At 34.6% G+C, this 14,094-nt stretch overlaps 1 protein-coding gene across 1 annotated transcript; it reads right to left on the reverse strand.

Moving 5' to 3' along the window:
* Nucleotides 1–3,212: 3,212 nt before the first annotated feature.
* Nucleotides 3,213–9,266, reverse strand: LOC124575368 (probable ATP-dependent helicase PF08_0048). Its single transcript, XM_047131173.1, has 5 exons — nt 8,826–9,266; nt 8,056–8,293; nt 7,298–7,769; nt 6,674–7,198; nt 3,213–3,261 (listed from the first exon to the last, which is right to left on the reverse strand). The coding sequence occupies exons 1-5, from the start codon at nt 9,264–9,266 to the stop codon at nt 3,213–3,215; spliced, it is 1,725 nt and encodes a 574-aa protein (XP_046987129.1).
* Nucleotides 9,267–14,094: the final 4,828 nt, after the last annotated feature.

The raw sequence follows: 14,094 nt of genomic DNA on the forward strand, positions 1-14,094 counted from the left end.
CGAATTCACTGAAGACATGATACATGCACGGATTGGAGAAGGATAGAACTGTCTCTGTTATTTTCCTTGAGTTATTTAGTGAGATTACAGAATGCATAAATCTGGCAAATGAGTCAAGGATTATACACTTCAGAAAAGTTGCAGTAACATTTTCAGGGATCAGACCACCGCTATTGTCGCAGGTTCGAATCCTGCCTCGAGCACGGGTGTGTGTGATGTCCTTAGGTTAAATAGGTTTAAGTAGTTCTAGGGAACTGATGACCTCAGAAGTTAAGTCCCATAGTGCTCAGAGCCTTTTGAACCATTTTTTTAAACTAGTAAAGAGTATAGGAAGGTGTTTTGTACTGAGTGACTAAATCAGTCAAACAACACTTCGAAAATGTGCCTCTGTTTAATGGTTTCGTTCAAATTTAAATAAGAAACTCTCGTATTACAACGAGCCAATAATAGCAACCAAAGCATTAAGCCGTAAAAATCATATGCAAAACTTACGATAAAGATAGTGACATTTATAATAAGTATCCTTTACTTCCAAAGCAATTCGTATTTTCTCCTTGAGTTTCATTCTTCTACACATTTTTCTAACGCACACTGTGGACATTTTTATAAGCGGAGGTAAGTTTCTGGAAATTTCTTGTTTAGTTATTAGTGTAAGATCTACGGTCTCTATTGGATTGGATTGGCTTTGTCAATAATGATTTTTAATTCTGTCATCAAATGCCCCCACTTTCGAAGTCAGTACTTTAATCTAAAAAGCCATGGATTCATGTCAGCAAATAACAAAACATTTTAAATTAATCAAATAAACTGGCTTGTTCTAGTGCGTAGTTCAGTTGCTTTGTTGTCTTTGGTTGTCGGTATTATTAAAATCCACTGCTCCGGTATGTCTTCATTTATTAAAATACAATCTCTGAAAAGCAGTTTGTTTGGAGGCGTACGAAAACCGGTGCTGTGTTCATCTAGGTTTGTTATTTTGAGTATGCGTATGGTGTCCATTGTCATGTAATCGTATCGTGTTAAGAAGTTATTTGTGTGTTCGAAGTTTGGTTGCGCGTTGCGCAATTACTTGCTAGTTGCAAGCAGTTATTTTTATCGGTGTACTGCTACAAATTATTCGATTGTTGTAAAAGACGTCTCCAGGGCTATTACGAGTCATAACGTCTCAAAATTGATGAAAATACATCCTCAAATAATCTCCCTTCATTGTCTCATACTATTATTATATATACTGTCTGATGTTTTGGATTCCGGGGGAGAAAAACCGGTAAATTAAGTTTGTAATCATTTATTTGATGGTTTCAGGTCCATTAGTAACATCCAGTACCGGTATGTAATTTCACTGATAAAATAAAACCATTACCGTCACACCCCTCCAGTTCTGTAGGACTACGGTTTTGTTGAATACACATTTTTAATATTGAACTGTATTAATCATCCCTTTTATGTGTAATCATGCTTATTTCTAGACCTCGGTATATTTATTTTATTACGCATTTTATCGCAGTCATGTTTTACGTGAAGTTTCATTGCTCACATCGAAATAATTGTGACGCATTGGCATTATTTCACCTAAACCAAGTACGTAAAGATCTGTATTTACGAAAACCGGTACATGAAATGTGTAGCTATTGTAATTGGAATTGTGAATAAGTTTTGTTTTAATTGTAGCGTAAATCATTGGTAAGGTTGAAATATGGCATCCCGGCTAAGACACAAGTTGAAAATATGATCACTATTTTTTATTTACTTAAATTTGCCATATTTCGTGACAGTGCCTTTTCCGTTAGACATTTGCAAGGCGAAATTAGTCTTGGCTTCAGTTGTCTAAGTATGATTCTACAATGCATCATTGTCGGCTGCAGAAAAGACGTGGTTCAACGTGTTTCTCTCATTTTGGTGTTTCAAATACAGTTTCTTCAAATGTAGTTTCTTCTTTTTAGTTAATACAAAAATAATAGTAACATAATTCAAAATTATTTATGACGGCGACCTTCACATTGTTCTTCCGTCAACATACACCAAGAGTTAGCTGCCGACTAACTATAGTCAAAGACGACTCCAATGTCAAAGATATTTTACACAATTCACAAGTTTCCACTTGTAATCAGTCTCTTTGCTATTCTTCGATACATTTTCTAATAGTAAACAATATGCTTTTACTCTCAAAAATAGAAGTAAATTAACATATAATAAGACAAATTATAATAAATTCTGACAAAAATATAAGAAAACATTTACAATTCGGTATCGACAAATACGGTAAAAAAATAACATCTCCCAGATCCATTAAACTGCTCCCCAGGGCTTTTGTTGTTATGGACATATACAACAAAATCCCGACAACACTCAGTGATGGATCTGTATTACACAATTAGTACATTAATGATGCAGTCTGATAGCCTCTTCCAAATTTGGACTCTTTGAATCTGTGGACTTATTACTGGCTGTTGTTGCAATGATACTTCCCCATCAATACCATACACAAAATTTTCAAGTAAAGAAATTATTTAACATGACAAATATACATGGTATAAAACATACATGAGAAATATTCTAACATACAGCATGCAGATTGAAAATAATAGAAAGGTAAAACTCATTTCCTAGAATAGGTTTTAATTTTTTTTTAAATATTAATGTTAATTTCATTATGCTTACATATTGTACAGTAAAAATGATATTGGACATATATAGTGTAATGTGTTTTTCTCTATATTTGCCTTTTATATATATATATTTTTTAACATCTGATTTTTTTTTAATTTTTATATTTTTTTTATTAGTCATGGATTTTTTGTTTTTTGTATATTTTTTTGCTTATGATTTTCTTTTTAAATTTTTTTACTTAGGTTTTTTTTATTTTGTATTTTTTTATGATTTTCTTCTTTTAGTACAGCTAAAGATACATCAGTATTATCTAAATTTTTTGCAATTATTTATGTACACTTTCCTCTCTACTACAATATTACTACAAGTCACATTCTTGTGAAGAGTACTTTTGCTCCCCACAACATCAGTATAAACAACAATAAACTGCTCATATATCATGAGGCTTTATCTAAAATTGGTTTTGAAACTTATACCTTTGCATGCATGTCCTCACATGCATGCCTTCACCCACAGGGAAGACTTAGCTTCCAAAAATTAGAAAAATTCAGAAATGCTCACTATGGAGACTTTTTTTTGTAAAAAAGTAAAAATAAATCTTTCTCTCATTCTTTGTTAGAACAGTGTTTTTCATCAGTTTCAATTAATATGTGACTTCAAATTATTAATTTATACATGCAAATATACACACTTCGTTGTACAGGCAGTTTTGTTCTAACAAGCGTATTGCAGTGGAGAACTTTTGTTTTAGATGATAATAGGTTATTTAAATTTTGAAATTATGATTTCTGTTTATACAGTTTTTAAGAGACAACATTCCTGAGACCAAATAATTTCTTTGACTTAGGATACACCAAAAGATAAGCATTAGGGTGTGGATTTTCTATGACTTCAACAGGCCCAGTATAGATATCAACGAATTTTTTAATTTCTGAAGTTAACATTTTTGATTTTTCATGAGATTTGACCAGAACAAGATCCCCAATTTTAAAAGTGGTTAATCTTACCCTATTGTTATATCTTTTATTCCTCTTTTCCCCTTGTTTCCTCATAGTTTCCCTGACAATATCTTCTCTCTCTTGCATAGTTAAAGGTGTACATTTAGGAAATTCAATAAGTTCTGACATAAGATTTGGAGGTCTAATATTAAACATAATCTCATATGGTGAAAATCCTGTGGAACTATGTTGTAGGCTATTCATAATATCTTCAAAATTTCGAATGTGCTCAAACCAGGTTGGATGCTTATGGCTACAATAGTTTCTACAAAGTCTCCCAATTTCCCTCATATATCTTTCTGCAGGATTGGTGGACGGAGAATAAACAGATATAAGTATATGCTTCAATTTTTATCTTTCAATAAACTTTTTCCAAATTTTAGAGGTGAACTGTGAACCATTATCTGATAATATAGCTTTTGGTTTACCCACCTGTTCGAAATAATCTCTTTCAATTTTTATTATAATTTCATGGCTAGTAGCTTTTTTCACTGGATATAGTTTAATTAATTTTGAAAATACATCTACCATAACAAATATGTAACAGTAACCACCTTTACTCTTTGGTAACATTCCATATACGTCCACTGCGATAAGATCTAAAGGTTTTTCCGGAATAATGTTTTGCATCTCTCCACCACATCTTTGATTGCTCACTTTAACTCTCTGCCATTTGTCACAGGTTGCCAATTCTTTTCTTACCTTCTTTCCAATATTGTAAAAATAAACATTTTCTTGTATCTTTTGAATAGACTTCTGTATCCCACAATGACCGAAACTTTCATGTATGTAAATGATCAGCTTATCAGCATCTGCCTCTGACCAACACAGTTTCCAATTATCAGAATCTACATCTGTTCTCCGAAACATAATCCCCTTATGCAATTTGTAAAATTTATCAAGTTTCTCATACCCCTTCTTGCCTAAACATTCTTTGATTAATTTCCAACTCTGATCTAAATTTTGATTTTTTCTAATTTTGTTACACATAGCTCTAATTGTTTTTTCATTTTCCACCCCTTTCAAGTATCTAATTTTAAATTGCTTTTCCTCCTCTTGTTCAAAAATCTCCTTTTCTCCCCCAATTGGTAAACTTGAAAGTGAATCAGCTACTACATTCTCAGAACCTTTTATGTGTTTGATTTCAAAGTCAAACTGTTGCAGTAAAATTGCCCATCTGGTCAATCTACTGTGGTATAATTTGCACTCTTTAAGTAACTCAAAGCTTTGTGATCCGAAAATACTATGGTTTTATGTCCAACAAGGTAAATTCTAAATTTTGTAAAAGCCCAATGACTTGCCAAAAGTTCCTTCTCTGTGACTGTATAATTTTTCTCATGCTTGAGCAACATTCTGCTTGAAAATGCTATGGTACAATGTATCTTAACTCCATTCTCTACTCTTTCTTGAAATAACTCTGCTCCAAGCCCATAATTACTGCTATCCGTGTTCAAACAAAATGGAAAACTAAAATCAGGTCTGTGTAATAAGTGTTGCTTTCTCAACTCTTGGTTAATTTTATCAAACTCTTCCTGACAACTTTTATCCCAAACCCAAACAGTGTTTTTCTTAAGTAATTGGCTTAAACATGGTGCATTCAGACTCTGATCACTTATATGTTTTCGGTAATAACCGCATAACCCAAAGAACGACTTTAATTGTTTTTTAGTCTTACGAATAGGAATTTCTGAAATTGCTTTAATTTTTTCTGGATCTGCCAAAATTCCCTTGTCTGTGACAACATGACCCAAAAATTTCAATTCAGAAACTGCAAATTTACATTTCTCTAATTTCAATGTCATCCCCCCTTTTCTAAGTTTTTCACAAACTGACTTCAAAATCAAAAAATGTTCCTCCCAATTTTGCCCTGTAACCAAAATGTCATCTACATAAATTATCAGTTTAGACGCAAGTTCTTGCCCCAGTACATGATCCAAAGCTCTTATAAATTCAGAAACAGAAGAATTTAACCCAAATGGCACAACACAATATTGGTAATGGTAACTCTTACCATTGTACAAGAAAGCAGTATATTTTCTAGGATTAACCGAAAGTGATACCTGATGAAAACCCGAAGTTAGATCCAAACTTGACATATATTTTAAATCCGTAAATTTATAGAGTAACTCATCAATATTTTCAGGATGGTCTATCTGTCTGAACAAAATTTTGTTTAAGTGTGTAGAGTCCAAAACCAATGTTACTCCACCATCTTTTTTCGAAACTACTACTAGAGGATTATTATATGCACTGATACTCCTTTCTATTATATTACATCCTTCCATCTTTTTCAGCTCTTTCTCAACACCAGGTCTTTTTGATATTGCAATACTGTATGGTTTTATGAAAAATGGTTCATGAGGTTTTACCTGAAGCTCACACTGACAACCCTTTACCCTTCCAGGTATGTCACTGAAAACATCACTGTATTCCCACAGCAGATTTTCTAACTGTTGTTTTCGCTCCCCAGATAAATTTTGTGTTTCTGAAATTTTCAAATTTACTAAATTCCCAAATTCAACTTCATCGGTATCAAATCTATGAGTTTCAATATTCTCCAATCTTTTTTCTTTTAGTAAATTGATACTGTCAAAATTTCCATTACTCTGATCACCAAGTGTGTTCGCAAAATTTGTCTGAATGTACTCCCTTTCACTAGTTTCTACAAAAGTTTTTTTCCAACCCAATCAAATGCTGTATTTGCTTCTACTATCCAATTCATACCCAAAAGAAAATCCTCATTAAATTCCTGAATTACGAAACATCCATGTGTGAACAACTTGCCTCCAATTAAAAATGTCACTAAAGCCTGGCTTTTTACCAATTTACTGCTCTTCCCAGTAGCACCTTTTATCTTTACCCCAACAACTGGCATTTCAACATAATCTTTCCCCACTTTCAATTTCTTGCTTAACCTTTCAGATATTCCCGAGATCTCACTTCCTGTATCAATTAAACATTTACCAATCCATGACCCAATTTGAACTTTTATATAGGGACTGCAAAATTGATCACTTTTCTCAGAACCTGTATCCTCATGTAATAAATCACTTTCAATTTCCCCAAACCTATACTTATCAGAATCATATGGCATATCATTACATGTATTATTTGTCACAGTTATAAAATTTGCACAAGACACAAAATTGTCATGAGTACTCTCTATTATCTCAAATAGCCAAGAATTTTCATCCAAATCACATTGTATACTATTGAAGTACTTATCCTTCAGCTTTTCAAAAATAAAATATCTCATCTTTTTCCACCACTCAGGACATACAGTTTCACATACATTAATAAGCATCTTTCTAAAGTTCTTGTCAAAAGAAATAGTTTCACTGTTGAGCCATATATTCATAAGAAATGTGTGTGTATCATTAGTATCTGTAAAAGTTTCACTTAGGTTACAAGTTATACATGTGTCATTGTCATTTGTGTAGTGAGATTCTTTATCAACAACATCAAAATTCACACTTTCACATACATCCAGCTTGTGAGCTTTATTCATCCTGGTAACATCCCTGGGAATTTCTATAATATTCTCACTATTTAATCCATTTTCAACCATGTATATACCCAATTCCCTATTTAAACTAATGAAATACCTTTCCTCAACATCATCATCAATACCATTACCATCATTATCAACTTTATCAACAACATCATTATCATTACACATATTCAGGTCATACACATTCAAATTATTCCCCAAAATATTATTTCCCCTTTCTAAAGTTACCAGATCCCTTTCACCAACATTTTCATTCTCACAGCATGCATTCTCTCTTTCATTCACACACATCTCTGAACTACTACAAATTACATCATCTGACAAAGTGTTGTTCTTTTCTGCCCGAGTGTAAAACTCTGTTAAATTAAATGAATCACAATTACTTTTATCTACTGTATGTTCTTGTGTACTGAAAATTTTATCTTTATCAATATTATTTTCCTCTTGAAATTTTTTCAATAAGTAACAACTAATAACCTCATGTGATAGCTTAGGTTTGGAACTGTCATGTTTGGGTTTATGATAGTCACATCCATTGGTCCTTTCATCATGCTCACCTTCTGCCTCAACCTTGCGGACCTTCAAGGGGGCGTCTACTCGTTTTTTATTTCCGGTTCCTGTATGAACTGGTGATTGTGATTCTGCCAATGTCTCTGATCAACATTTCTGGTTGGTTGGTTTCGGGGAAGGGGACCAGCCAGCGAGGTCAACGGTCTCATCGGATTAGGGAAGGATGGGGAAGGAATTCGGCCGTGCCCTTTCAGAGGAACCATTCCGGCATTTGCCTGGAGTGATTTAGGGAAATCACGGAAAACCTAAATCAGGATGGCCGGACGCGGGATTGAACCGTCGTCCTCCCGAATGCGAGTCCAGTGTCTAACCACTGCGCCACCTCGCTCGGTTCAACATTTCTGATCCCATTCCTATGCCAAACATTACCTGATTGTTGGTAGTTCCTATTGTACGGACCTCTATCAAAATTTCTGTGATTTTGATCCCTAAAGTGTTCTCTATTTTGTTGATTATTAATGTGAAAATGTTTTTCTTGTTTTGGATAAAATTTATGGTCCTTCTTTTCAAAACTGTTATATCCCCCTGAATTTTGACTGACGCCATGATAATTGTTTTGTTCCCTTTTTTGAAAGTTGTCATTTCCCCAATTTTGACCATTACCTTTCTGAGTAAACCCATCAGGACAATGAACTAAACTCAACTGCATTGCTGATGGCAATCTTCTCTTTAAGGTATCAATTTTGATCAAGTCATCCAAAGGTTTTGTTAAATGAATAAGTTTTTGAAGTTCACTTTTGCAAAATTGTTTCATGCTCCCATCTGATTCTCTATAGTTTCGCCCATTCAAAAATTCACTTTTGATTCTAGTTTGTTTAAGATCATCCCAAAATTTTTCCAGAGTTACAATCTGGTTTGCCCAAGTCAAAGCTTCCCCTTCTAAGAATTTTTTCACAAATTTAATTTTTATTTCACCTGGTGAGTGAGGTAAAAAACAATCCTTACAATACAGCATAAAATCAACAGGATGTAAGGGTCCATCTACCGAAAAGTGCTTCAGTGGAATATTAGATACAAGATTACATGTGTTGACATTGTAATTTTTGCTTTGAAATTCAATGTTAAAACTTTCAATTTTTTCGCTAAGTTCTTGTTTTATAAATCATTGCATTCTACTTTTTCTTCTAGAGTAACCAAACGATTGTCAAACTTTTTGTATTCTCATCCAAATTTTTTATATCCCCTTTTATCTCATTAAAATACATTAAATTTCGTTCCCTATCTACCAGTAACTCATTTTTTACAGTATTAATTTCACCGCTCAATTTAGCATCAATTTCATTTACTTTTGCTTCCACAGATTCAATTTTTTCCTCAACACTGCCAACTCTGTTCGAAAGCTCACCCACTTGGGTATTGACTGCTTGGACTTGCAACAAAATGTTATCAATTTTTTCATCCCAGTAAGTCTTATTGTCGTCAACTGATTGTTTAATTTCTTTCGTGAAATTTACAAGAAAACTTTTTAAATCAAATTGATCTGTTCTTTCTCTTTGATTTGACCTGTCCTGATGTTCGAAGTCTATTAAATTACTACTTTCTACTTTAGGCACAATACTCTCGAAAAACTCATAAGTCATTGTGAAGAACAAAAATTTATACACAACAATATAAAACAAGATAAAAATATTGTATTAACAAAATACGAGGTTTTCGTGACTTATCTGGAACACTCTTCTACTGTTGCAAAACCACGTTTTCCATCCATGTGATTGTTGACCAAAATTCTTGAAGTATTTTCTTCTGTCGAAAATTATATTTTTTGCCGAAACATTTCTTCTCCAAAACTTTTACTTCCCGATGAACACAAACACTGTAACACACATTCTGAAGAAACAGGTATTAACACACAAAACTGTTCTTCCTCGTAGCACTGTTGAAAATCTCGTGAACACAATATCCCGGCTACAGTCCCCAGTTGAAATATGGCATCCCGGCTAAGACACAAGTTGAAAATATGATCACTATTTTTTATTTACTTAAATTTGCCATATTTCGTGACAGTACCTTTTCCGTTAGACGTTTGCAAGGCGATATTAGTCTTGGCTTCAGTTGTCTAAGTATGTTTCCACAATGCATGGTTGTCGGCTGCAGAAAAGACGTGGTTCAACGTGTTTCTCTCATTTTGGTGTTTCAAATACAGTTTCTTCAAATGTAGTTTCTTCTTTTTAGTTGATACAAAAATAATAGTAACATAATTCAAAATTATTTATGACGGCGACCTTCCCATTGTTCTTCCGTCAACACACACCAAAACAATAGTCAAAGACGACTCCAACGTCAAAGATATTTTACACAATTCACAAGTTTCCACTCGTAATCAGTCTCTTTGCTATTCTTCGATACATCATAACAGTAGCGACACTTCGCCTCGATTTTGTTGCTTACAGCGCCAGCAGCGCCCTAAGAGGCTGCTGCGTTACACTGTGAATTCGCCGCGATCATGAAAAGAGAATAGTGGTTGTTTATTTCGATTTATACAATGGCTTTTACTGGCGGGAGCGTTTGTAGCGCAATAAATTGCACTAACAACAGGAAGAAGACACCACAGCTGTCTTTTTTTAGGTTTCCTAAGGATCCTGAGAGGTATATACCATCATGTTACTAAACTGTATCGTCAGGATTCACTTGCAAACTATATGTGTATAAATGATGAATGTTTCGTTTTAGGAGCAGAAAATGGCTTGTTAATAGCAGGCGAGAAGGCCTCATTAAGAAAGAACCAGTGTACCTGTATAATAATATTAGGTTTTGTTCGCCACATTTCGAACAAAACCAGTTCATGAACGCAGACAACAACAGACTCGTGTGGAATGCAGTACCCACACTGTTTGACATTCCAAATAAGCCACCTCAGCTGACGATGAAGAGGAAACTGCCACAAAGATTCGACAGTCAATCTAAAGCAATAAAACAGTCCTATGACACAGAAGCAGCCGGTTCAACTCTGCATGTATCAGTGCCAGATTCGTGTGAATCGTCAACACAGACTTGCTTTGACGATGAAGTGGTTAGATTATGTGCAGCTGTTCGTGTCTTACAAAAGCGTGTGAAGTGTCAGAATGTGCAAATCGCTAGACTTTGAGCGAAACTATTACGGGACAAGGAAAGTGCCTACAGACAGCGACAGAAACTGTATCAGAAGGAGCAAGTGAACAAGGACAAACGAATGTTAAAGACTGTAGGACCCCGATATTTAAAAAAAGTGCCCTTGACTTGTTGGTAAGCCAGATTACCATGCCATTGAGAGAAAAACGTGCTGCAAGATGGAAAGACGAAAATAATCTGTTTCCTCTAAATTTATTATATTACAGCACTCAGGCATACAGGTTTTTGTCAGAATGTTTTATGCTTCCATCAGTGCGTACATTACAAAGGTATGTGGAAGGCATACAAATAAAATGTGGGATAAGTGACTATATATTCCATCTTTTAAAGCAAAAGGTGCAACATTTTTCTTATATTGATAAACTTGTGAATATGTCATTGGATGAAATGTCTCTAATGGCAAATTTGACATATGAGGCACAGCTAAAATTGCGAACAGTGTGTTGGTGATAATGATTAGTGGCATTTTTTCATGTTTCAAACAACCATTGCTGTACTGTTTTTGTAAAGGAACAGTGGGAGCTATGCATTTGACTGCTATATTTTATGAAGTACTCAAGAGACTTAAGGAAATTGGCTTGGTTGTAAAGACCTGTGTGACTGATCACGGTTCAAATTTTGTGGGCTGTAGAAAGAGACTGGGAATTACACAAGACAATCCAAGTTTGGTATATGAGGAGCAGAAGATCTATTTCTTCTATGATACCCCACGTTTGTTTAAGAGCATCAGAAACAACCTATTTAGGTATGGCATAATTCATACATCAAATGATGGTTTGGTTGGTACTGCTTCTTGGAAGGACATTTCTCAGCTCTATTCAAATGACTTGCACAGGAAATACAAGTTAGCTCCGAAGCTGACTAAAAAAGCTGTCAAACTGCCAGCTTTTTCAAAAATGAAAGTGGGTACTGCAGTTCGTGTGTTAAGCCACACTGTGGCAGCTGGTATTGACACACTTGTATTTTGTGGTAGTATGCCATTATCTGCAACTGGCACTTCAGACTTTTGTCAGAAAGTTAATGACATTTTTGATTTCTTTAATACATACAGTGTGAAAGGGCCTGTGCATCTAAGAAACTGTATTAGGAGTGATTCAGAGCATCTGGATGTTCTACATGTGATGAAGCCATGGATTCACTCTAGGAAATTTGTAGGCTCTGATGGAAAAGATTACTCCCTGAGGATAAAATGTGTAAAGGGGCTTCTAAGCAATATATGTGCTTTGGAAATGCTTGCTGCCGAGGTACTGACTGGAACAAAATTGTACTTATTCTCACGTAAAATTAACCAAGACACATTGGAAAACTTTTTTTCAACTATGAGGCAGAGAGGTGGTTTTTGCAGCAACCCATTTCCAAGGCAGTTTTGTGCTGCATTTAACAACTGTACACTAAGCAAACTGATAAATTCCTCTAATGTGGCAAGCAGTAATTGTGAAGGAATTGACTGGGGTCAGGCAATACTGGACATGAAATCTGCTCAAACATTAAAGGTCTCTCAGTTGTTATGCAGTAGTGATAAAAGTTCTGCAACAAAGCTACCAAATGTGGAAGTTCCAGCAGACCTTGAAGAACAAAACAGTATGAGATATGTGTTTGGTTACATGTTGAAGAAACTTTTTTCTTTACATAATTGTGTCAAGTGCAGGAATCTACTTGTAGACAACAGCCAGGACTTAGATGCAAATGACAAATTTTATTGCCATTTCAAAAGTTACGAAGACAATTTTGAAGCTTGGTTATTTGCAGTGAAAATATTTGTTTATTTTTGAGGGATTGTGAAAATCAGATGGCATCAGTTTTTGATGAACATTCTCACAAGAAAAACTGTGGTGAATTATATGTAAACTTGTTGCTGGCTGTCCCAAGTTTTCCCCCTGGATGTTGTGAAGAAACTAAGCTGCTGTTAATCAAGATATTTGTTAAAGTGAGACTTGTTTACCGGCTCAAATATTGGAATCAAGACTTTGTTTCTAACAACAAGAAAGCAAATAAGAAACTGAAGTAGTTGGCTCATTTGGGCTGCTGATTTCTTTGGTATGTATTTCGTTCACTTCTGTTGTTAGTCACCTAATTTTCCTTGCTTCTTTCGTGTGATGACATTATTTTGTCAGCACCTTGTGCACTGACTGATTGATTGAAAATTATTCAAATATTTGGTTTTTCTTGAAATGTAGTGTAATCAGCTCATTATAATGTTTTTAGCATATTTCTCCCACTATTTTGCAGTTGCTTGTGTCACTTAGAATAATATAAAGATGAAGGTCGTACTTGTGGCAACGGGCGAAAATGACAAACGCAGTAGGCCTACAGTACGATAAACGAGCTGTCGGTCGTTTTTGCATGTAGAGGTACATGTATGTGCTTCCTACATGTGAATCTGTGTGTTTATAATCTTTTGATATCAACGTGGTAAGCTGCAATTCTGTCCAATGTCAAAAGTGTTTCTTCACGAATGTGTTGTAGCTTGCCACTCTATTCATGATTTTTGTCCTTACTTGCGCTTTTTTTAGAATCATTTTTAGTAACATATATGCCTTCTGGTACCACACAAACCCTTGGAGCCAAGAAAATAACTCAAATAATTCGGAAATGAAGAAGGAAATGGATGCAAACAAACATTATGCTTACGACGCGTCTGACGTTCACCTTACCTGCCACTTGGAGCGCTAGTGTCGCTCCATCTGTCAAACGGCAACAATTTTTACAGCAGTGAGTGTCGCGACTGTTATATTAGACTGTGGATACATTTTCTAATAGTAATCAATATGCTTTTACTCTCAAAAACAGAAGTAAATTAACATATAATAAGACAAATTATAATAAATTCTGACAAAAATATAAGAAAACATTTACAATTCGGTATCGACAAATACGGTAAAAAAATAACATCTCCCAGATCCATTACAAGGTCTTGGTAGCATAACTATGACTGTGTAGCTAATATCTAAACCCCAGAAAGCACCAAGCTGGTATTCCGAAGGGGGTGTGGAATCTGAGAAACAACCAGTATTCAAGAATATTGCTATCAAAAAGATGTTTTTGGGAGTTAATTTGACAAACTTAACCACGATAGCCTCATGATACTTATTCAAGAAACTGGACTAAGCAATAAATGCTTGTGTGTGAAAAAATAAACGTGTTTGGAGTCCAGTGAACAACATGAGCCATAGGTAGCCTATATGAAATGTGATGTGATATGGCATCTAGGATATTTCGTTTGTTTCAGTGAAATATTTTGAGTGTGTGTTTTGATCATAATATGAAGTTTATTTTTTGTGGCTGGTAGCTTAGACTGTA

Source organism: Schistocerca americana, unplaced genomic scaffold (genome assembly GCF_021461395.2).
Source record: "Schistocerca americana isolate TAMUIC-IGC-003095 unplaced genomic scaffold, iqSchAmer2.1 HiC_scaffold_24, whole genome shotgun sequence".
In the NCBI taxonomy this organism is placed as follows: Eukaryota; Metazoa; Arthropoda; class Insecta; order Orthoptera; family Acrididae; genus Schistocerca; species Schistocerca americana.

Excerpts from the sequence above, each read along its gene's own strand:
- LOC124575368 (XM_047131173.1), bottom strand. The coding sequence starts at position 9,266 with ATGACTTATGAGTTTTTCGAGAGTATTGTGCCTAAAGTAGAAAGTAGT. Across the intron at positions 7,770-8,055 it reads TAGGAACTACCAACAATCAG|AGACATTGGCAGAATCACAA; the intron begins GTAATGTTTGGC and ends AATGTTGATCAG. Across the intron at positions 7,199-7,297 it reads TTGGGGAATAATTTGAATGT|TTTAAATAGGGAATTGGGTA; the intron begins GTATGACCTGAA and ends GTATTTCATTAG.